This window comes from Sceloporus occidentalis, unplaced genomic scaffold, assembly GCF_023333645.1.
Source record: "Sceloporus occidentalis isolate IW3139 unplaced genomic scaffold, rSceOcc1.0.p SCAF_9, whole genome shotgun sequence".
Classification (NCBI taxonomy): Eukaryota; Metazoa; Chordata; class Lepidosauria; order Squamata; family Phrynosomatidae; genus Sceloporus; species Sceloporus occidentalis.
Genome location: NW_028316989.1, coordinates 35084326 through 35106731, shown reverse-complemented (window position 1 = coordinate 35106731; position 22406 = coordinate 35084326). Strand labels below are relative to the sequence as shown.

The 22406-nt window shown below is 43.1% G+C and overlaps 1 protein-coding gene across 4 annotated transcripts; it reads right to left on the bottom strand.

The window, feature by feature from the left end:
• Positions 1 to 573: 573 nt before the first annotated feature.
• HEXA (hexosaminidase subunit alpha) lies at positions 574 to 21381 on the bottom strand. 4 transcript variants are annotated; one of them, XM_089538730.1, is made up of 14 exons: positions 21110 to 21381; positions 19311 to 19409; positions 17859 to 17924; positions 17398 to 17444; positions 15610 to 15720; positions 14234 to 14335; positions 12981 to 13113; positions 12620 to 12818; positions 11978 to 12064; positions 10975 to 11047; positions 8223 to 8403; positions 5209 to 5299; positions 3270 to 3374; positions 574 to 1462 (listed from the first exon to the last, which is right to left on the bottom strand). In XM_089538730.1, the coding sequence occupies exons 1-14, from the start codon at positions 21369 to 21371 to the stop codon at positions 1399 to 1401; spliced, it is 1620 nt and encodes a 539-aa protein (XP_089394856.1). In that variant the 5' UTR covers positions 21372 to 21381; the 3' UTR covers positions 574 to 1398. The 4 variants fall into 4 exon arrangements, with proteins under 4 accessions (XP_089394856.1, XP_089394857.1, XP_089394858.1 ...); XM_089538731.1 differs by having other exon boundaries at positions 12638 to 12818; XM_089538732.1 differs by lacking the exons at positions 574 to 1462; positions 5209 to 5299 and having other exon boundaries at positions 3276 to 3374.
• Between the last annotated feature and the right edge of the window lie 1025 nt (positions 21382 to 22406).

Sequence of the window (22406 nt, the reverse complement as noted above, 5' to 3'; positions counted from 1 at the left end):
ATTTTTTTAACATCAGGAAGGGACTCAGAAGTCACTTTGTTTTTCAGATGCCTCCCTTGAGTCTAATTTTCTTGACCGTGTGGACCACAAATATGACCCATGGACCTCACTTCGCCCACCCTTGATCTACATACTAATTGTACCACATGCCACCCTGTGGTTCATGGAGACTGGAGTAGGCAACCTGCAAAACCTCAGGGGCCCCAACATTTTTCTTTAAAAAGGCTCCTCACATCCTCCATGGAGCACAGGGGTCACCTTTACCACATTTTTGCCTCCTTAACCTGCTTTAGATCAGTGGAACATTTGTCTAAAAACCATGGTGACTTTTGCTTCTTTTCAGCTTTGAAAAAAGTCCCCCAGACCTAAAACCAATAAGTAGAGAGGGGGTAGAGTAAGACTATTTCCTGCAACTCCTGGGGGTGCAAGGAACCTTTTTAAGAAAAATCAAATGGGGTGTTGGGAGTCACAACTTTCCAAAGGCGGGCGGGCTGTGCAAGTAAGACTATGCCAGTTCACGGATTAGCAACCCACAACCCCGCAAATAAAAACAGAAGAATTCAGCCTTAGAGAAACAGTGAAAGCTATTTTATCTTCTCCAATCCTCCAATGTGTCAAGGTATTCATTCCCATAAAAAGAACTAAAAAAGGAAATCAAGGCCATGAATTGCAATGATCTAATATTGCAGACAGTTTTACATAAAAGTCTTCTGCTTACATATATTTTAGAAATGATTTTGGTCAATAAAAATGTGAACATCTTGTCTGAAATGTTTTATTTGTCATTCTAATAGAAAATTTCCATAATCATTTTCTTTCAATTTTTCCAGGGGGAAAAAAAGGCTTTGAAAAAAATGGGGAGGGGGGATCACTTTTCTTCCCTTAATTTTTCCATTTTTTCCAGGCTTTCACGTCTTTATCTCTTAACAAAAAAAGTTGGGGTGGAAATGGTAGTACATCCACATTTAGTGAGCTGATGTTTCCCAGGCTTGTCATATAAAATACAGAGCATAAGTATGCAACATGTGGCCTTCCAGATGTGGGGGCCAACATCTGAAAAGCCACACATTCCCCACTCTTGGTGTATAAGATACACTGGAATAATTATTACACTTTCTTACCAAAACAATTGCATGAATACCCGTATCAACTGATCCTCTGACGTAGCACTTCTAACAGTTGGTGAGAAAAATCCCAGACACAGAAAAGAAAAGGGTATTTTCTTTCTGAGACTATTTAACCAATTGTTCCTTTAAAAACAAAAAAAGTTCTTCTTTAAAAGAAAAACAAATATTTTGCAGCAACTGTGCACTGACTGCATTGAAACGTTCGTTAAAAATTTGTTCTCTTCTTCCTTGACATAATGTGCTGGAAGGGAATAAGAGCAGACCCCTCAAATCAAAATGCATTGTATTCATGATCACAATATCCTGTGAAAAGTGGCTCTGCCTGGATTCCACGTCTGCAACAGAGAAGAAATGAATGACACGGATCAGTGGAAGATCATACTTAAGGGAACTTTTAAAAAAGAAAGAGAGCACTCTGCATAAAAAATGTGAAACTGATAAACTGGTGCTTTAAAAAATGTGCCCTATGCCCTTTAATACTACCCATGACTGCACAAATATGTAGGAGACCAGAGAAATCTGAAGACTAGAATGGAAAGGTTCCAGCAAATGCATGCTAGATCTGTTGACTTTTATACTCAATAGACACAGTCAGAATAGCCAGCTGACCCTGTTTGTCAGAGATTGTAGTTATTGCAGTTCAACACATTGGACCTGACAGCATTAGGATAGCGAAAGAAGCTGTAAAGCAAGGGTGGGCAACCTACAGATGATGCTGGACTGCAACTCCCATCAAACCTAGCCAGCAGAGGCAATGGTTGAGGAGTGCTGCAACACAACATTTGGTGAATCACACATTCCATATTCCTCCTTTGAAGTAGTGGTGGCTATTCCCTTTGTGTGAAAAGCTTTCATTTTAGAAAGTATCACATATTAACCATTATTATGGACAGTTAAATCAGTCCAGTTTATTTTTGTTTCAGCTTCTTGGATTAGCGCTGTTAAATTCATTCAGTCACATTTTTGCATTGATACATGAATCTTGTTTTCAAAACCCCAGGTGAAAAGGCATACAAGCTTTCACCTGGACTGCTCCTAGAGGACACATTCTTGACAACTGCATCCATTTCCCTCAATAAACACATTTTGTGTGTGGATGGATCGTTTGTGTACATTGACTTCCACTGTGGAACTTTAAAAGGTTTTCTTTTTAAATAAATAAATTGCTATCTCATTGTTGGGGAAGGTTTAAACATTGTCATGAGTGTGGGGTTTTTTGCTAGCAAATAACCAATAGCAACCTGCAAGTATGTGGGTAGGACACCATACAGATTTGAGTCTCCCTCATCCAAAATCCAGAATATTTCAAAACCTAAAACTTTTTTCATGGGTGGGAAACCTTTGCTTTTGGATGGTTTAAGGTACACAAACTTTGTTTCATGCACAAAATTATTAAAATATTGTATAATAGTACCCCCAGGCTAGCTGTATGTGCAAGAAAAAGGAATTTTGTGTCTAAACTTGGGTCCCATCTGCAAGATCTCTCATTATATACACATATGTAAATACAGGTATTCCAAAACCCCAATATCCAAAACACCTCTGGTCCCAACCATTTTGGATAAGGAAGACTCAATTGGTAGGTTATTTTACCATGCTTGGGGACATTTTGGCCCTCTCAACATTTTTGAGACTGTTCAAGGCATGTTATTGCCCTTTCTTCAAATTAGGAAGTAACTAGAAAAGCAAATGCTTCTACTATTTAATACAGTGCAAGGCTTTTGCTTTTTGGACCTGCTTATGGGCTTTCTAGAAGCCATCATCCAAAACTGTGAGAAACCAGACAGTAGAGTAGGCACAAGCACTGTAACTGTCTGTGTGGCCAAACAGAGCACCAGGTTTTGGCTTTTTTTAAAAAAGAGGGTTGGCATTGAAAGCAAGGAGCCAGTGTGGCATAGTGGCTTGAGTGTTGGACTATGACTCTGGAGACCAGGGTTCAATTCCCAGCTTGGCCATGAAACCCATTACATGACTTGGGCAACTCACATGCTTTCAGCCTCAGGGAAAGGTAATAGTAAAACCTCTTATGAACAAATCTTGCCAACAAAACCCCATAATAGATTCGCCATAGGGTTGCCATAAGTCGGAAATGACTTGAGGACACACAACAGCAGCAACAGCAGGCATTGAAAGCAACATTACCTCAGAAGTGTGCATCGGAAGTCTGCCAGCCTCACATATGCATCTTGCAAGTTCCTAACAGTCTGGTTGCTCCATAATCTCTCAGCTACAGCCCCGGCTCTGGGCCTTAAAGAAAAATTTAAAAGCACTTATTTATTTTCTTTAAATATGAGTCTGCCTTTTAGGCTCGAAAGCCCTTTCAAGGTGGCTCACCAGGTATTAATAAAGACAATCCAAGCAAAAATATTAATAATAATCAGAGCCTGGAAACAGTAGCATTAACCCTGAGGTTTTAAAGTTAAACTGTTAAAGACATTAAGTCATTAATTGATTTGTTAAATCACCAAATTAAATTTTTTTTAGTGGCAAGAAATGACCAGTAATGAATTAGACTAACGAGAAACGGCAATCTTTACTCAAAATAACGCCACTGGTGTTTAAATATTAAAATAATGAATTTTTTAATTGTTGAAAATTTAATGAATTAGAGGGAAGTGAATTAATTTTTAATGAATTATTTCCAAGTTCTGTTCATTATTATGATTATTAGTATTAAAATTTAATATTATGACCATATATTAGTTCCTTTAAAAAGTACTACTGAATATTCTTGTTCTTTTCCAGCTGGGACAGAAGAAATGAAATGGAGGAATCTGTGCTTTGACCTAACAGGACCTTCTGAGGAATCTGTCACACACACCAGACAATATCTGGTTACATTTATGTATGCATTTATTTACTACATTTATATTCCAGCTTTCTACAATGTAAAAATAATGCAGTTTGACATGACTTTAACTGCTATAGTTCCATCCTAGAGAATCCTGGGATTTGTAGTTTTGTGAAGCACTAACACTCTTTGGAGAGAAGGCTAAAGACCTTGCAAAACTAGAAATTCCAGGATCCCATAGGATGGAGTTACAGCACCTAATGTGGTGTCAAACTGCATTATTTCTACGATGTAGATCCACCCTGAGATGGCGTATGTGGTGGTCCTCTCCATTTTTATCGTTTTCATAGCCCTGTGAGCTCACTCCAATCCTTGTTTAATGCTCTGACTCAGGGCTGGGCAACTACCGAGGTCTGTAGCCCACTTGAACCTCATGAGACTTCAGAGGCCCACATTCTCTACCACCATGCCCCCATCTATTAATTTTTTAAATTTTGTTTACTGAAATATACTCCACAACCTCTAGGGAACATGGAGGGCACTTTCATCATGGTTCTAACCCTCCTTTCAAGTTCTCTTAGACCAAGGAGAGCCCTGTTTTAAACCAAGAAGTAAACCAGAAGTCAATGTTTGGTTTACTTCATAGTTTACAAGAAGGTTTTTCCTGATCAAAAACAGCTTAGGACAGGGCAGGAAAAATGTTGAAATTGCTCCTCCCTCCCCCTGGTATGTAGTGGATATGGATAGTTTGAATAAATAATTTTAAAAAATTTAAATGGGGGGGGGGATCGTTGGGACCTTCAAAATCAGTCATGGTAGTTCACACATTTCTGCTTCTCTGTTCTGACCACTTCACATGGTGAGAACCATGTATGTGTATGGAAACTATGATGATGTCTGGAATGATCTGTCATCCAAAAGATCTGAACTAGACGCGTCTATCTTGACTGATAGATGTCTCAGTCGTTTTTCTTCCTTGCCTGTAAACTGATCTTCCTCTAACCGGTAATGCCAGTGACTGAACTGGGATCTTCCACATACATAGCAAATATGGAGCTATTCTCCCTCTCATCTTGGGATATTGCCCTTCTCTTCTGACTGCTATTGCTCCATATTCACTTGGGATAAACGTAGAAGAACACTGGGCTCAAGGCTGCTACTACGAAGTACAAAGACATTGCTCTGTTCGGCTGGAGTATCAGTATACAGAAGGATTTTGTAGTATCTTTGAGACTAATCCAATCTACACAACACAGTGTAATGGCTTGGTGTAACACCCACTGATCTTACCAGAGTCTTGGGGTCAAATTGGTCACATCTACAAATTCACCCCACATACAGGCCTCCCCACCAATCACCAGTTCTTTCTGCTCTGGACTGCCTGTCAGGAAAAGTCAAAGATATATTGTTCCATCAATGAGTTTCTTATAAAGTAGTAATGATTTTTGCAGATACATAAAAATAAAGGATAAAGAATACTGCACTCAAAGAATGCAACCAATCTCTTGTTTCTTTGAATTACTGCATGTATATCCTGTCTTTTTCCTGGAATGGGCTCCAAGGCTGCTTCCAAAAGTTTAAAACAAGACTAAATTGAAAATCTCATTATAAAAAGTTAAAGAAAGTATAAACAACAATATTGCAAAACTATGATTCCAACAGTTAAAACACATATAAAACAAACAGTGGACCTCACCACATTTGCTGGGGTTAGGGGTACAGGACCCCATTATTTTTTTTGTAACTGAGAGAACACTTCTCTATTAACCTCTAGGGAGCTGTGCGGACCTCCCCTGAAGGGGTGGCCTGCAGCTGCCTCGATCTTTGCCAGACCGAGACTGCGGCAACTGCATGCTGTGGCCCCAATCTGGCCTTTCCAGGGTGCAAAAAGGAGCTGCAAAAAGCAGCTTCCTTTTCCACCCAGGAAAGGATGCCATAGCCGCCGGTGCCATGGCTTTACAGTGCTCCTTTGGAACTGCATCATGTGGACGCAGCACTAGAAGAGGGCCATGATGGCACTCACCGTGTGGTGTGACACATGGCATCACGCCACCATGAGGGCAGAGTTGAGGCGTGCGTTGGGTGGATGTCATGCCCCGACTCCGCCCCCATGCCAGCCTTAATGGCCGGTCTGCACAGTCCCTAAATCCTCCAGTCCAACTCTATGGTCAACATCTGCCAGAAGTTGACCATAGAACTGCACCAGAGGACCTACAGATGCCTAGAGAATTTTTCTCCCTAGGAATTTCTAGGTCCTTCAACATGACTTCTGGCAGACATTGACCACAGAGTTGTGCTGGAGGACCTAGAGATTCCTAGAGAACACAAATTAACCAAATACAGGGATGACTGTAATTACAATTAACAGATGAAAACTAAACTATACTAAACTACAGAATATTACTTCACTCATGCAACTGTTATATAATTTACAACTCAGTCTTGTCTAAGTAAAAAGGTCTTTACCTGATGATCCAAAGAAAGCAAGGAGCCAACTAGATTTCCCATGGAAGGGAAGACTTTTTCCCATGCCCTCACCAAACATGCCTGTGAAGATGGTGGGACCAAGAGAAAGTCCTCCCCTGTGGATGTTAAAGCTTGTGCTGACTTGTATAAAAAGATACTGTTTCTTTCATTTATTTACATGGTCTGGAAACCATGTCTTATGAGGAGTGGCTCAGGGAGCTGGGTATGTTTAGCTGAAGAAGAGAAAGTTAAAGAGTGACATGATAGCCATGTTTAAATATTTGAAGGGATATCATACTGAAGATGGAGTGAGCTTGTTTTCTGCTGCTCCAGAAACTAGGACATGGAGTAATGGATTCAGACTGAAGGAAAACAGATGCCATCTAAACATCAGGAAGAACCTTCCACAGCAGGTCCATTTGTTTCCCTCCCTTCTTTCTTTCCACCAGCAGGTAAAGATCTCTGTGTCCTATTGCAGCCTCCCCTGATCTGTTTCATTCTAGGTGTTTTGAACTTCAAGATCCAAGAGAGCTGATGATTAGGAATTCTGGATCTTGTAGTCCAAAATATCCAGAGGACACCAAGTGTGGGAGTTTAGGGGGAAGGCTGTCCTACTCTAGCTACGTCTGAGTAGATACAACTGAAATAATTGTATGTTCTTCTTATTTGTTCCTTTCTTTGTTTCTCATGTGGAATTTTTTTTATTTCCAGGCCCATTAAGGAACTCTCTTCTTGAACTTTTTTATAATGCAATGTGTCATGAATCCTCCCTCTCTCTCAGGGTTCAGTGGGTTAAAGTGTCAGGATTTCTTGATAAGCAGAATGTGTGCCATCATCATCCATCCTCCTTGGATTCACTTGTTTTCTGCACTCAGCTGCAGTCCCCCCGGTAACTTCAAGAGGAATGGTTTTTCCCCAGCTTTGATATATTTGTATGTGCTATCTTTGTTATAAAGCCACCCACAAATACTTGGGCTTCTAAAATCATGATCCTGGGAGAGATTAAAACTGCTAGAAATAGCTTCAAATCAACAACAACAACAACAACAACAATAATAATAATAATAATAGCTAAGGCTATCAGAGCGGCTTAGAATTTGTTAATTAGACGTTAATTAACTGCACTTTTGAAGTTTCAGGGAAGGTCTTGCAATGGAGACTTTCACATTGGACAAATATAGTGCTATGACACCACTTTAATTGCCATAGGAACATCCTATGGAAACCTGAGATTTGTTAAATTGGAAAGAGTGTTTAAAATTCACAATTATAGATTTCTAGTGCTTTGCTAGATTACAAATCTCAGGATTCTGCAGGCTAATGCATTGGTGGTTAAAGTGGAATCATAACACTTGTTGCTGTTGGGTGCCTTCAAATCATTTTCAACTTATGGCAACTCTAATGCAAACCTATCATGGGTTTTCTTGGCAAGTTTTCTCAGAGGGGTTTTGCCATTGCCATCTTCTGAGGCTGAGAGAATGTGACTTGCCCAATGTCACCCAATGGGTTTACATGGCCAAGTCAGGATTTTAATCCTGTTCCAGTATCACAGTTCAATGCTCGAACTACTCCACCACACTAGTTCTCAGTCGCAGCACTGTAACTGGTAATATGAAAAGACTTCTGGTGAGGACCTGACACTTCAAAATTTACTACCAAACCATTCTCCATAACAATGCTAATGATTAATTCCAACAGCAACAATAAATAAGTGGCCATTTCTGGCTAGGGGATCCTGGGAACTGTAAATCCTGTTCTGAGCTCTGCAATAACAATACTTCTAATGCCACCTCTTTGTCACCAAAGTTCGAGAAAGTAAGCCGACACACAGTACACACCTTTAAAGGCAAGAGGTTCCACCTGATAAATTGCCATCCAATCCTGGCCATAAGAGATACGGTTAAGATACCACGGAGCGGAGAGCAGGGCTCGATAGCCAGCTTTGGTGACACGAGCCATCTCCTGTGGGTAGGACCCAGAATTTTCCTTCCATACATGTATGATAGTCTCAGGTTTCACCTAGCCAAAGGAGACAATGTATGAGACCAGATCCTGTGTGTATTGTGTGCCTTCAAATCATTTCTAACTTATGGCAAAGCTAAGGCCCTTGCTATTGCCTTTCCCTGAGGCTGAGAGAGTGTGACTTGCCCAAGGCCACCCAGTGGGTTTCATGGCTGAGCGGGAATTGAACATTGGTCTCCAGAGCCATAGTCCAATGCTCAAAATACTACTTATTTTTATCTAAAGTAGGAAGTGACCATTTTCAGTTTTAATAAAAGAGATTAGACCAGCCTCCTGAGTCCCAAAGGAATAGAAATGGGGCTGGGGTGGTCCCTATGACCCTTGGCAGCTGTTAGTACTGGTTGTGCTTAGCATACTTACAGAAGACAGGAACTAGAAAACAGTGGGTGAGAACTTGACTTGAACCAAAGGGAAGCATTCCCTTTACTTTTTTGCAATGGATCCCTTAGCTAATGTTTTTAGAAGGTAACAGAGGTAGGACATGATTTGGCTAAAATGAGCCAAGACAGAGAAACTGGGATGAGGCTTGTGAATGTCTCCCTAGCCTTTCCCCCACCCCAAATCTGAGCAGCAGGTGAGACAGTGTGAAAAGCAATGCCTATTTGAAGAAGCAGGTAAAATGACAGAAGTTAAGACTGCTTTTCTGAGTTTTTAGAGTTTTTTAAACGCTATTTTAAAATCTTTTTGTGGCTTTAATTGGTTTTTATTTGCTCAGCACCTTGGGAGCCCTTGAGGACTGGGAGGAAATACAGAAATTGATATTGTTGTGTGCCTTCAAGTAGTTTCCAACTTATGATCATGGGATTTTCTGGAGCTGAGAAAATGTGCCTTGCCCAAGGTCACTCAATGGGTTTAGAGGGTTGAGGGGGAATCGAACCTTGATTTCCAAAGTCTATGCTCACCCTATGCGCAAAACCTATGCTCACACTACTACACCATGCTGGCTCCAGGGACATAGCCATGTTTTTAGGAAGGGGGGGTCCACCATTATAATGGGGCTTGGGTGCGGCGGCGCAGCAGCACACACCATTCATTTTTCTAATTTAGGGGGGGTCCGGACCCCAAGAACCCCCCCCCCCCCGGCTACGTCCCTGCTGGCTCTCAGTACAGAAATAAAATAAATAAATACATGGTGCCAGCTTAGTAAACATTTTACCAAAAAGAAGGAAAAGCATGGGAAGAAATATGTCAATTATAATTATAAAACATCCCATACCTTTATGCCTATGGAAACCTAGCATCTCAGGAGCATGGTTCCAGCCTAACATACTTCATGAGTTCTCTACGTGCCAGTTTTCGTTTAAAATATAGTAATGTTAAAAATATGAAACACCTCTTGATTACAAGCCAATGTGTCCAGAATCCTACCTCTGACTTCTGATTCTTTGCCAGACATGACTTACATGCTGCCCTTGAGGATTAGAAACTTTTTTCTTTTCTTAATTGTAAATGTTTTAAGACATACTATAGTCATCTGTCATGCTAGAAATCTGTTAAATAATGATGAGAAAAAGAGAGAAAACAGTAAAAAGGAGCAGATAAAAATGTTTGCTGCAAAGCAGGGATGTATATCTTTGGCCCTTCAGATGTTTTGGACCACAGCTCCCACAATCGCCTACTACTGACCATGTTGGCTGGGGTTTCTGTAAGGTGGAATCAAAGGAGACAAAGATTCCTTGCCCCTGATGGTCAAGAAAAACAAAATAAGAGAAGTAAAGATTTTATTTCACATGTTTTGCACTCTGTGCACATCACAAGATGCCATGACTTACTGGAACAAATAACGGTGTTTGGAATGGGGGAAGGGATTGGAAAAAGAAGACCACATTACACATTCAATAAAAAAAGCCACAACCATGATTTTGCAGGACCTCAACAGGGATGTTTATATCATGGTTTTGTGGAAGTTTCTCATTTATTGTTGTTGTTATGTGCCTTCAGGTCATTTTTACAGGGTCACCATAAGTTGAGGCCAACTTGAAGACAAATAACAACAATAAAAGATTTTATTTCACAAGCTAGAAGTTAAACAAAAGACCTGAGATTCTTAGGATACAGGCTTCAACATGACTAGCTGCCTAGAGGATTCTGGGAGCTGTAGTTCAAAAAAAAGAAAAGAGACTGGATATGCATGGTCTTTTTACACTGCAAGATCTTGTTCCCAGAGATTTATAATGCAGCTTCTGCCAAGCTGTCCTCACAAATAAAGACAGTAGTGGGAGAAAAAGAGAGAAGATTTAAGGCGAATGTATACCTTCACATGCACTAAGTGATTCAAAATATTTGGGTATGGGGGAGTGAAACATTTGTGAAAAGTTTGAGAGATAGCACATTGTGAGCAACTAGAGTGTGGGACTGCCCTTTGGAAGATCCAAGTTCATGTCCCAATGGGGCCCTGATATTCACTGAGTGGCTCTGGCCCAGAATGACCTACCTCATAATGCTGTTGTGAGAATAAAAAGGTCCATATTGATGTGTTGACCTCACTGGAGGAAAGGAGGGATAGGAATGCAACTAATCTACAACATACATACATAAATACATACACACCACTAAAGGTTTGCTTACCTTTACTCCATTATCAAAAACTTCCTGCCACACCACGTAACCCTTGCCATAGGAAGAGACTATATCCAGCAGCCTGGAGTAAAGAGAAAAATTGCTGAAGGCAAAGAGTTGCTTCCCACCCATGCAAGATTCCTGTTCCTGGAAAGGTTTTTTCCTCTTCTCATTGGTCCCCCTACTTCAAAGGCTTTTACGCAAGCCATCAGCATTTTCAAAGATGGAAATCAAGAAGTACATACATCACTGGGGTGGAGAAGAAAAGAGGAAATTCAGATTGAATAGTGCAATCTGACAAAAGGCTATTCAGAAGTAAGTCCCAGTTTGTTATATAGGACTTAACAAAGAAGATGGCATAGCAGGGATAGGGAGTCTTGGAACTTTCAGGTGTTTTGGACTACAGGTCCCATAATCCCTTGCCATACCATTAATGCTGGGGGCTTCTGATGACTGAAATGTAAGACGTCTGGAGAACTAAAGAATCTCCCATCTCTGGTGTATAAAATTGCAAGCCCACGTGCCATCTTGGATCAATTTGCCAGATATGAAGGAAGCTGCCACCAGCACAAAAAAGAATGGCCTTCCTCCTAGAGCAGTAATTCTCTAGATGTTTAATATTCAAAATCCACAGATCCCAAAAATTGGCCATGCTAGCTGGGGCTTCTGAGAGGTGAAGTCCAAAACATCTGGAGGATCAACAACAATATAATAAAATAGAACAAGAAAATGGATCACATTTCCATGGATGGGTCTAAAGCAGAGGAAATTAAACCGTTCTCCTGACACAAGTCACACACGAGTAGTGAAACTCCTATCTTTTAGGGCACAAAAAGAGCAACATTACTTGGAAGACTGGAGCTGGCTTTACTGGTTTAAGGCAGCTCCTAGGCTCCCTGGGAATGATGCATTGTAAATGAGCACATATGGTGGTAACCTGACTTGGAAAAGAAGGCTGAGCCATGATTTTGCTTCATCCAAGCTCCTGGTAACTGGGAGGAAGGGACATTACCTTTGGATGTAGTAGGACTCCAGCCTGGTGTAGTTTTGGCCAAACCCCATTTTCTGCATGAATTCCTCAATATCTGGATTAGACTTCCTGCATGGGAAGGAGAGGATCAAGACAGAACTAGACAACAGCTGGCATGCAAGACTTTGAGCAACAAATGCCTCCTTCCAAGGCTAAAACCTCCTATCCTATACATTAATGGCATGTATGAAGATATTAAGAATTACATAAGGCAGAGATACTTTAGTTAACTTTCTACAAGACAGCATGATTCTAGTCCTCGGGATCACAAGGAAAAATGAATTACATTAAGTAAAGCATGCCTATTAGCCACAGAGAAACAGAAGTACTGGACTGAATTTTTAGCAATTCTAATGATGGAGGAAGATTTTTGGAGAAAGGATTTCCTATATTTCGTTTCTTGGAAGAACATGGAAAAATTACTTTTGGTACACTTTAGGAGTTGCAGTCCAAAAACATGAACTTTTCTCACTTTCTTCTCCTAGACATTATTTTCAAAGTTGCTGTCTCATCCTGGAGTGTGAGGAGCTGTCAGCTACTGAAGCCAAACCAGTTTCCAATATCCTTTCCCCCTCCAACCTCAGACATCACCCATTTGTCCATCTCTCTCCTCCCCATCCTTACTGAAGGGGCAAAACCAACCAGCATGTGAAGTCGACCTCATCTCCACCCAGGTGTATGTAGAAGTCTGGGAACACTGTACTAACTTCAGCGAAGAACTTGGTCATGAACTCATATGTTGTATTGAGGATAGGATTGATGGGACCATAGGATCCAGAGGGCTTTGAGCCTGAATAGCAAGGAGTTAACAAGCCAGGAATACCTAACAATAAAACAACAAAATAAGCAGTCTAAGGCAGGAGCAAAATTAGGGTTGCAGATTCTGTTCAAACAAAAAGCAAAAGCAGGGGGTGGGAGGGAGGGGAGATTCTTGCAAAGCTAAGAACAGGAAATATTCATGTGGTCACCACAGGTCAGCTCTTACCTGGACCCCAAGACTGGGTGTGACCAGGAGTGTCAAATTCTGAGATCACCCTGATCCCACGTAGCCGGGCATACTCAATCACGGTTTTGACGTCGCTAGCTGTGTACACATGAGTGGCAGGGTTGTAGGCCCCCTGAAAAAGCACAGTGTCACTGGTTCCTTCTGAATGATTAACCATGTCCCTGGACATCAGCACTCAAGAGAGAAACCTGAGTCACAAGCTTAAACCCAATCGCTGGTTTCGACTAGACTAGACCCTTTGAACCAGCTGCTGACTGTTAAATTAGCACTTATGGAAACTGCACTAATTAAATAGGTCTACTCTGTATAGGACTAGCAACTGAAATAACAACTGGGGAGCATCCAGTGTAATCAGCGGAAAACTGTAGACACATCTTAAGGTGCTCAATTAATGAGTGATTTATTAATGAAAAGTTCAATGTGGGCTTTTATATGGGACTAGTAATTGGATTTAGGCTTAAATTTCTGTCTAGATCAGTAAAGGAAAAGGTGTGGCCCATAGGTGACCTTTGTGGTCCCAAACCTGGATACCCAGATAGTCTGGAGAATCCTCCAACGACCAGTTAAAAAAGAACAGCTGTCCAAATATTTCAACAAAATCCTTCCCAAAACATGACAAAAAATACTGTTTGGTTAGATTCAACCCCTGCTACTCCATTACAGCTCCCAATGGTTTTATCCCTTGATAAAGGCCAATTTCTGGCCAAACTTGGAAGTGACATGTCTCTGTGACCCACTGGAAGGATACTGGGGAAATAATTGTTCCTTGCCCCCAGCACAGCTGTCCACCTGGAACCTATATAGCAATTGCTCATATTTGTCAGAGATCTTGTTCACTCTTAGAAGTTTGGAGAAAGACAGAGAGTACCTCAACCGGTGGGCTATCAGGATGGCCTTTTTCACTACAGCAGAAAAACATGACTATGTAGGAGAAGCCCATGCTATTATGCCATTCAATAACCATTCTAGAGACTGGCAGAGAACATCAGATTTGCTTTGCTTCTGCCCTTCCTGTACAAAGTGTCTAATACACTTCAGGAAAGATGAATGCATAAGACTATAGTTTCCAGAAAGTTGGAAGAACTAAGTTCCATTATGGAAACCTGTTTCCCAAGAGTTTTGTAGTCAACGGGGAGGAACTCCCTTGCAAAGAACAGAACACTTAGAGCTCTTTGGACTACATTCACCGCTAACAAGAAGACAGCTGAGTGAGAAGGAGATGTACAATTTACCTTCTGACTGAGATCCGGGAACACCATGCTCTCGTAGGGAAAGGAAGGATCGTCCACTATGTGCCAGTGAAATACATTGAATTTGTTGTAGGCCATGGCATCCTGGGGATTCGGAGAACAGCTGAAAGTCATTCTTGCCATACTCAGGCGAAATTCATTAGCCATTTATTTTTTGATCAGCAATAATTGCTGGAAGGTGTTCTCAAGGGGCAGTCCTACAGAGTTCACCTAGGGTTCAAAACAAACAGGCTGCATTCATCCTGCCCTTGGCGTAGTGGCTCAAAAATGCTTTGCCTGTGGTTTCACGAAACCATGCTCTAAATTACACTTTTATACTGCAACATTCTTATGCAGACCCCATAGGTGTATGTGTGTACATGCACCCTGCATGAGACTGGAAATGTATGCATGAGACACAGAGGAGTGTGGATGGATGTTTTTAACAAAGGGAGGCGAAAGTAGTTCAGCAGAGACTGGCTTTAGGTATACTGATATCCCAAGCAGTACACAAATACATGAGCAGCCCAATCAATGCTACTCAATGTTTCAGTGCATAGTTCTAAATAAGCCATGAAATATTTGAATATAATGAGACCTGAAGACTGGCATGGATGTACATCCTCCTTGCCTTTTGTTCTAGATCTGAGTGTTGCACTGCCAGCAACAATGTATTATACCTACAACAGGACAAGCTGGCTACAGAGGGGCCACTACATCTAGGAACCAGAAAAGGGTATTTTTTGGAACAGAGAAAGTACAATCGGCCTTTCTTATACACGGATTTTTTATACACGGATTCAAGCATCCACGGTTTGAAAATGTTGAAAAAAAGTATAAATTTCAAATATCAAACCTTGATTTTTCCATTTTTGATAAGGGACACCATTTTGCTCTGTCATTATATTTAATGGGACTTGAGCATCCACTCATTTTGTTATGCACAGGGGATCTTGGAACCAAACCCCAGCTTATAACAAGGGTCCACTGTACCCCATCTTTTTGTGTAGAAATGCTATTTTCTACACAGAAAATGCTGCTCCCTTTGCACAAAATGCTGTTTTCCATGCAAAACAACCAAAGTTTCAAAAACCTTATTGGAATGAGAAGAAAACTGGAAAAGTTACGCATTGCTTCCTTTGAGAAGAAACTTAGTGAAAAATTACACCGCTATTTTTGACTAATTCCCAGAATCCCCACTTAGCATGAGCAACAAATTGGGTAACAAATTATTGGAGCAGTAGTGTAAAACATCTGTATGGTCACTCATACACTGGGTTCCAGTGATTCTCTATAAGATGGCTAAGGTTTTTGTAAGCAGCTACCAACTCAAGGGTAGTGAAAAGTCCCCAAGGTGGGAATACTTCTCTAAGACATACCAGAGTCTCCAGAATGGCTCTCAAAGGCAAGTAATGGCGAGATGTGTCAAGCAGAAGACCTCGGTGAGGAAAGCGGGGGAAGTCCACAACATATGTCTTATTTACAAGGAACTATACAGAGAAGAAGTAGGGAGTATGATCAAGAGATGGTTCAGTGGCAGATTAAATCAGATTTACATCTGAAGCATACACAAACCTGTAATCATAGAAGTTTAGTTTGCTTCCTGATTTCAGGCAAGATGTCATGGAGAAATGCAACTATCCTGCTTCCATATCAGTGGTTCTCAGACTGCCTCTCTTTAGATGGTTTGGACTTCAGATCCCACAATGCTTTACAGGCCATGCTGGATGGGACCTCTGGGAGCTGAAGGTCAAAGGCTGAGAACCACTGCCCTATACTGGGGTGGGCAACTGCACTAAATTCAGGAGCCAAATTTTTGTCAAGGAAAAGGTTGGTCTGGAAATTCTGATTCAGTCAAATACATGTACATTATGTTCCACTGAAGGACGGATGTGTGCCTGGGTATAGCCAATTTATCACATTTTGCCCTGACTACTTGCACTTGTAGAAGCAAGAGAGTTTGTAAAATGGAAACAAGCTTAGCAGTACATTCATTAGGTAATTGTTCCTCTGATGACAAGGGTTTATCAATGCTTGTCTTCTTAAAAGAATGATTAGGTCATATCCCATATTTAATTCAGGTGCGTTCCAGAAGCGCAAAAAGTACGTACTAGGTACGTACTAGGGTTAGGAAAGGGCGTCCTTTCCGGATGCCCTAACCCTAGTACGTACCTAGTATGTACAAATTGTCGATGCCCATTCTACATGGGCGCCGCTATTAGGACATCACAACCGCGCCACCTCTAAACGGAGCAGCGTGGAAGTGACGTCCTGGTGTCACGCAAGGGCGCCTAGAGTGCCCTTTCCGCAACGCTGGAAGGAGCTCCAGCTGTTTACATGGCTGTGCCAGCGACACAGATGAGAAAGGGACCAAGCGGCCCCTTTCTCTTCGTCCCTGCCACTGTTGGGTGTCCTTGGGGCATGAAACCCCAAGGACACCCTTTTCCAGGCTGCTTTTTGCTGCTTCCCCGCAGCCTGGAAAGTGGCGGACAGGGGCCTCAGAGGCTGCCGCTGTGGCAGCCGAGGCCCCAGTCCGGCGGGGAAAGGGGCGGGAACAGGCCGCCCCAAAAGGGTGGTCTGTAAACCGCCTCAGATAGCATGATTCCTTGCAGTACAACAGCCCAGAAAACTATGGATAAACATAAAACAGACAGACAGTGTGGAATATTTGCCACAGAAAAATACAGCATCCCACATCTCTGACTGTAAAGCACAGTATTTTGTGGTGGCTTTGTCTGGGATGGGCAGTTAAGAACCATTAGCTTTACAGAACACCTGATCTCAATGGAGATGGATACTACTAGAACTTGTTTTTTTATATGAATCAATGCTACTATATTTTTGAACTCCTTGGGGGTGGATAGACATTACAGTGCACCCACGTCATATGTGGGTGCACTTTACGTGGCTTTCAGCATACGCTGAAAGCCACACCGGGAGGAAGGGGCGGCATGTCCCATAGGGATGAATGGGGTGCGTGCTGCCACACTACCACGTGCACGAGCCACATTTATTTAAATGAGGCTCGAGCATATGAGTTATTTGTTTTACGCGATGGAGTCCGAAACAGATCCCCCACGTAAACAAAGGGCACACTGTACTATGAGGATTGCCATTATAAGTGCCCACACATTTATCATAAGCCAACAATATATGTGTTTACTCACTGTCCCATCATCATCCCTCCATGGAAGCTGGCTGAAGGTCTCTAATCCTGTGGAGCATGGGAGAATCCAATGTGATGTAGTTCAGGGGTAGCAAAGTAATGCCTGACAGATAACAAAAATGAGGAGTTTCTGAAGTCCCCCCCTCCAGTCCCCAGAGTCACATGTAAAAAATAGTAAAGTTTCTGCCCCCCAAAATGTTCAATATGGATCAGAAACCCTCCAAACTGCAGTGGCTTTGCATCTCAACTTTCCCAAGCCCCCCCCCCCCCCAAAAGAAAAAAACCCAAAACAAACAGACCATGAAAAGTGAATAGCTAAGTGATATGACGGTACTTGTGTGGCTGGCCAGGGAATTGAGAGCAGAAAATGTCCCCTGCCCAGCCCCTGCTGTAGCAAGTCAAATGTATGTATATGCACACGGATTCAAGAGGAGAGACAGTGAGAAAATCCATTCATCTTACCTCGGAGAGCTCCCCAGACAGTATCTGCCGTCAGCAGCATCTGCTCATCTGAAACCATCAGCTTATCTGAAAAAGGATCATGATTTGCAGTACGCCAGGAAGTGTTTTGGATGGTTTAAGAATAGCAACTGTATGAAACCTCCCTACCTACATTTATCCCAGAATCAGACTGTCTGGGCTGTAGTAACTCAGAGATGGAATTGTACTATATGAAGGGAGTCTTACTGCATGTAACTCACCCAGTGCAGGATTCAACGGATTGTGCCACTGTTTTGTATCTTGCTCTGCCTCCCAACCATTACCTTACACCTGGATCAAGTTGGTAGGACTGGGGCTTCTAGCAGAAAACAAAGCAGATCCTTTGCGTCTCCCCCCCATCCCAAACCCTCTCCACCTGAAGTCAGTTCATGCCTGATCTTTAGTAGTGGTTCTTGGCCTTTAATACTTCAGACATTTTGGATTTCAGCTCCCAGAATCCTTCCCAACATGGCCAGGGATTCTGGGAACTGAATTCCGAAACATAAGTGGCAGTGAACAGATGAGAACCACTGCTCTATAATATTGAAAAGATGGCTGTGCCTATTGATGAATTTTCTTCATCTACAGATCAGGATAGAGATCCTCTATAGATCCAGATGTTGCTGGTGTCACCATGTCTTCTTGTTAACTATGCTGGCTAGAGCTATTGGCAGCTGAAGTCTAGCTACATCTAGGAGGCTGCCATTTGCTCATTCATCCTAGCTGTAGAACAACCTTCCCTAATCCAGCTATTTCCTGAAATGTCTACAGATCCCATCATTCTGTCCAACATAACTGGGACTGCCAAGGATGACAGGATGTGCAGTCCATGCACCTAATGAATGTTTTGAAAATGTCATTATACTCTAGTACAGTGTCACCTTCACTCAGTCATAGCTGTAATATGATTGTAAGAACCACCACAATCACACTGACATCCCATTTACTATCCTTCCTTTTACTGTCCTGCCTTAGAATATACAAAAACAGGAGCAGGCAAAATGTGACCCTGGAGTTATATGTAGCCCCAGAAGTTATTTTTATGTCTCTTTCCCCACTCCTCCAGTTCACCTTTTACTGGCAATGAAAGAACGAACTGCCTCTCCTAACTTTAGGAAAGACAGCTCATCTTTTAAACACGTCACGGTCCCTCCAATATAAAACATTGTATTGTTTATATTATGTTGTTGGAATTGTTTATACTGAGTTGTGGTTCAATAATTTCTGGAGGGTCATTCATTCCCCACCTATGATGTACAAGTTTTCCTGCAGCAGTACGACTGCACCCCACTTGGCCTTGGCTCGCTTTGCAGCAAAGCAACTCTTGAGCACCACTGCTTCAACTGAACATAGTATCTTACATTGGCCACTGTGTGGTAACCAATTGAAAACAGTATCTAGCAATATGGCATTGGTAAAAGAGAACTTTCTTACAGTTCTCTCGGGAGTCCAGTGAAGGATAGCCATCACATTTTGGCTCGGTGACAGTGATGAGAAGATCGGCACATTCGGGGACTTCGGAACAGCCCTGGTCTGCAAGACACAAAGAGGAGTTAAGCAAGCAACAAACAAGGATAAAGCACTGCGTCTTTGCAAGCAGAGCGGCTTCAACTATAGCAGGTTTTAAATCTCCATTTCTCCCAATGAAATGCCTCCATTCAAAAGAACTGTGTCTGACCTTTAAAAGCCTAAACAGTTAGGGACCGGAAGAACTGCCTTCTGTTACACGTTTCTTCCTGTAAACTCCATCCCAGTCATTTGCAACCTTTAATTTGGCCTTCTACTCCCACAAAGTCAAAGTCAGCCTCAGCCAATGATCAGGTGGGCTAAGCTTGATGGGAACTAGCATCCAAAGACTATCAGAGAGCCATAACTTCCCCAACCCTAGATTATACGTTTTTCTAGTTTTCTTGTGTTTTCTTGTGCTCTGACACCATCAAGATGTTTTGGACTACAGCTCCCATAAGCCCCAACTGCATGGAAGTGCAATGGGAGTTGCAACCCAAAACATTTGAATGGAGGATGCTAAGAGCCAGCATAGTATAGTGGTTTGAGTACTGGACTCTGGCAGCCAGGATTCAAAGCCCTGCTCAGCCATGGAAACCCACTGGGCGACTTTATCTGAGTCACACTCTGTCTCAGAGGAACGCAATAGCAAACTTCCTCTGAATAAACCTTGCCAAGAACATCCTATGATCGCCGCAGGTCACAAGTTGGGAACGAACTTGAAGGCACACAATGACAAAGAGAAGGACAAGATAGAAGAGGAAAAGGAATGACCCAGCCCTCCAAATGCTAAGCTATAACCCTCAGCACTTCTTGAAGGGTTGTTGTGAAACTTTGCTAGATAGGGCTGGGGCTGCATAATTCCCACTCTTACATTAAAAGAGCATCGCATAAGTCAAAGTTTTTGCAGAGTTTGGGAAAGTGACTTTTTATAAGCTCCAACTCTGAGAACTCTCCAGCCAAAACAGCCATTCCATCCTTCTCTGGTTTTGGAAATGTTTCTGGTTGGATTTCAGTGAAAAACAAACTACGTCCCAATAAGCGCGAATTCTGCCCAGCCCTGAATGGGGACAATGCAAGAGCATTCGTCTCGGGACCAAAAACAGTGCAATGGAGAACGTTGCACAGATAGAACTACCGCAGGTTGCCCTGAAGCAACAACCTGATCTACTTTAGAGGGTTGTTATGAGGGTTTATGAGGACTCACTGGACAAAAGATACGAAATGATGCGGGTAACTAATTAACAGATACATAAACAAAATCCACTGTCCCAGAGAATGCCTTCTCTGCCAGGATGGATATAAATGGCGTAGGGAACTGGGGATGTTTAGCCTAGAGAAGAGAAGGTTAAGAGGGGATATGACAGCCCTGTTTAAATACTTGAAGGGAGGCCATATTGAGGAGGGAGCAAGCTTGTTTTCTGCTGCTCCAGAGAACAGGACCAGGAACAATAGATGCAAACTGCAGGAAAAGAGATTCCAGCTCAACATTAGGAGGACCTTCCTGAGAGTAAGGGCTGTTCAACAGTGGGATATTTACTCTTGGAGTGTAGTGGAGTCTCCTTCCTTGGAGGTCTTTAAGCGGAGGCTGGATGGCCATCTGTCAATGGGGGTGCTTTGACAGGGAGTTCCTGCATGGCAGAATGGGGCTGGGCTGGATCAGGGCCCTTTTGGGGGTCCCTTCCAGCTCTATGAGCCTACGAGGCCATGAGTCCTGGGCCACCCACCTGCCCCCCCTCGCCTCCTGGCCGAAGGGAAGGAGAAGAGCAGCTCCCGGTATCTCCGGAAGGCTTCGTCCAGGACCTCGCAGCCGGGACCCACCGCCGAGGCGCCGCTGTAGCCGAAGCCGAAGCTCCGGGCGCTGAGCCGGCATCCCCCGCCTCTGGAAGCCTGGCTCAGGAACTGGGGCTGAGGCCACACCGAAGCCGAGGCTCTGGAGTCCGAGCAAAGGAAGGCGAGGAAGAGGAAGGAGAGCCCCGCCGCCGCCATGGCTTCTCTGACAGCGAGAGAGGCGTCACGTGACGCTCAGGCGCTTTCCCTACGAGTCATGTGACAATGGCAGCCTGGCAATGAGGGGAATCACGTGACCGCCTCTGGGGAAAGCGGCGCTCTAGGACTAGAAAATGGGGGCTGTTTGGGGACTTTGTGGTTGTTGTTGTGGTTGTTGTTGATGGCGACCCTGTTCCTGAGGCTTTCTTGGCAGGCTGCTTCAGAGAGGGCTTGCCCTCCCCATCCTCTGGGGCTGAGAGAGTGTGACTTGCCCATAGGGCGACCCTAAGGTTAACCTATCCTGGGGTTTTCATGGCAAGATTTCTTCAGAGGGGTTTGCCATGGCCCTCCTCTGAGGCTGAGAGAGTGTGACTTGCCCTTAGGGCGACCCTAAGGGGTTTTCTTAGCAAGCTGTCTTGAGATGGGGTTGCCATGGCTGTCCTCTGAGGCTGAGAGGGTGTGACTTGCCCTTAGGGCGACCAAAGACAGTGTGGCAGCAGTCTAAGGAGTGAAACAGACAGGCAGGAAAAAGGGTTCTTCTTGGCAGGTTTCTTCAGAGAGGGTTTGCCTTTGTCTTCCTCTGAGGCTGAGAGAGTGTCACTTGCCCTTAGGGCAACCCTAAGGGGTTTTCTTAGCAAGCTGTCTTGAGGTGGGGTTGCCATGGCTGTCCTCTGAGGCTGAGAGGGTGTGACTTGCCCTTAGGGCGACCAAAGACAGTGTGGCAGCAGTCTAAGGAGTGAAACAGACAGGCAGGAAAAAGGGTTCTTCTTGGCAGGTTTCTTCAGAGAGGGTTTGCCTTTGTCTTCCTCTGAGGCTGAGAGAGTGTCACTTGCCCTTAGGGCAACCCTAAGGGGTTTTCTTAGCAAGCTGTCTTGAGGTGGGGTTGCCATGGCTATCCTCAGAGGCGGAGAGAGTGTGACTTGCCCTTAGGGCGACCAAAGACGACCCTATCCTGGGTTCTTCTTGGCAGGGTTTGCCTTTGTCTTCCTCTGAGGCTGAGAGAGTGTGACTTGCCCTTATGGCAAACCTATATTG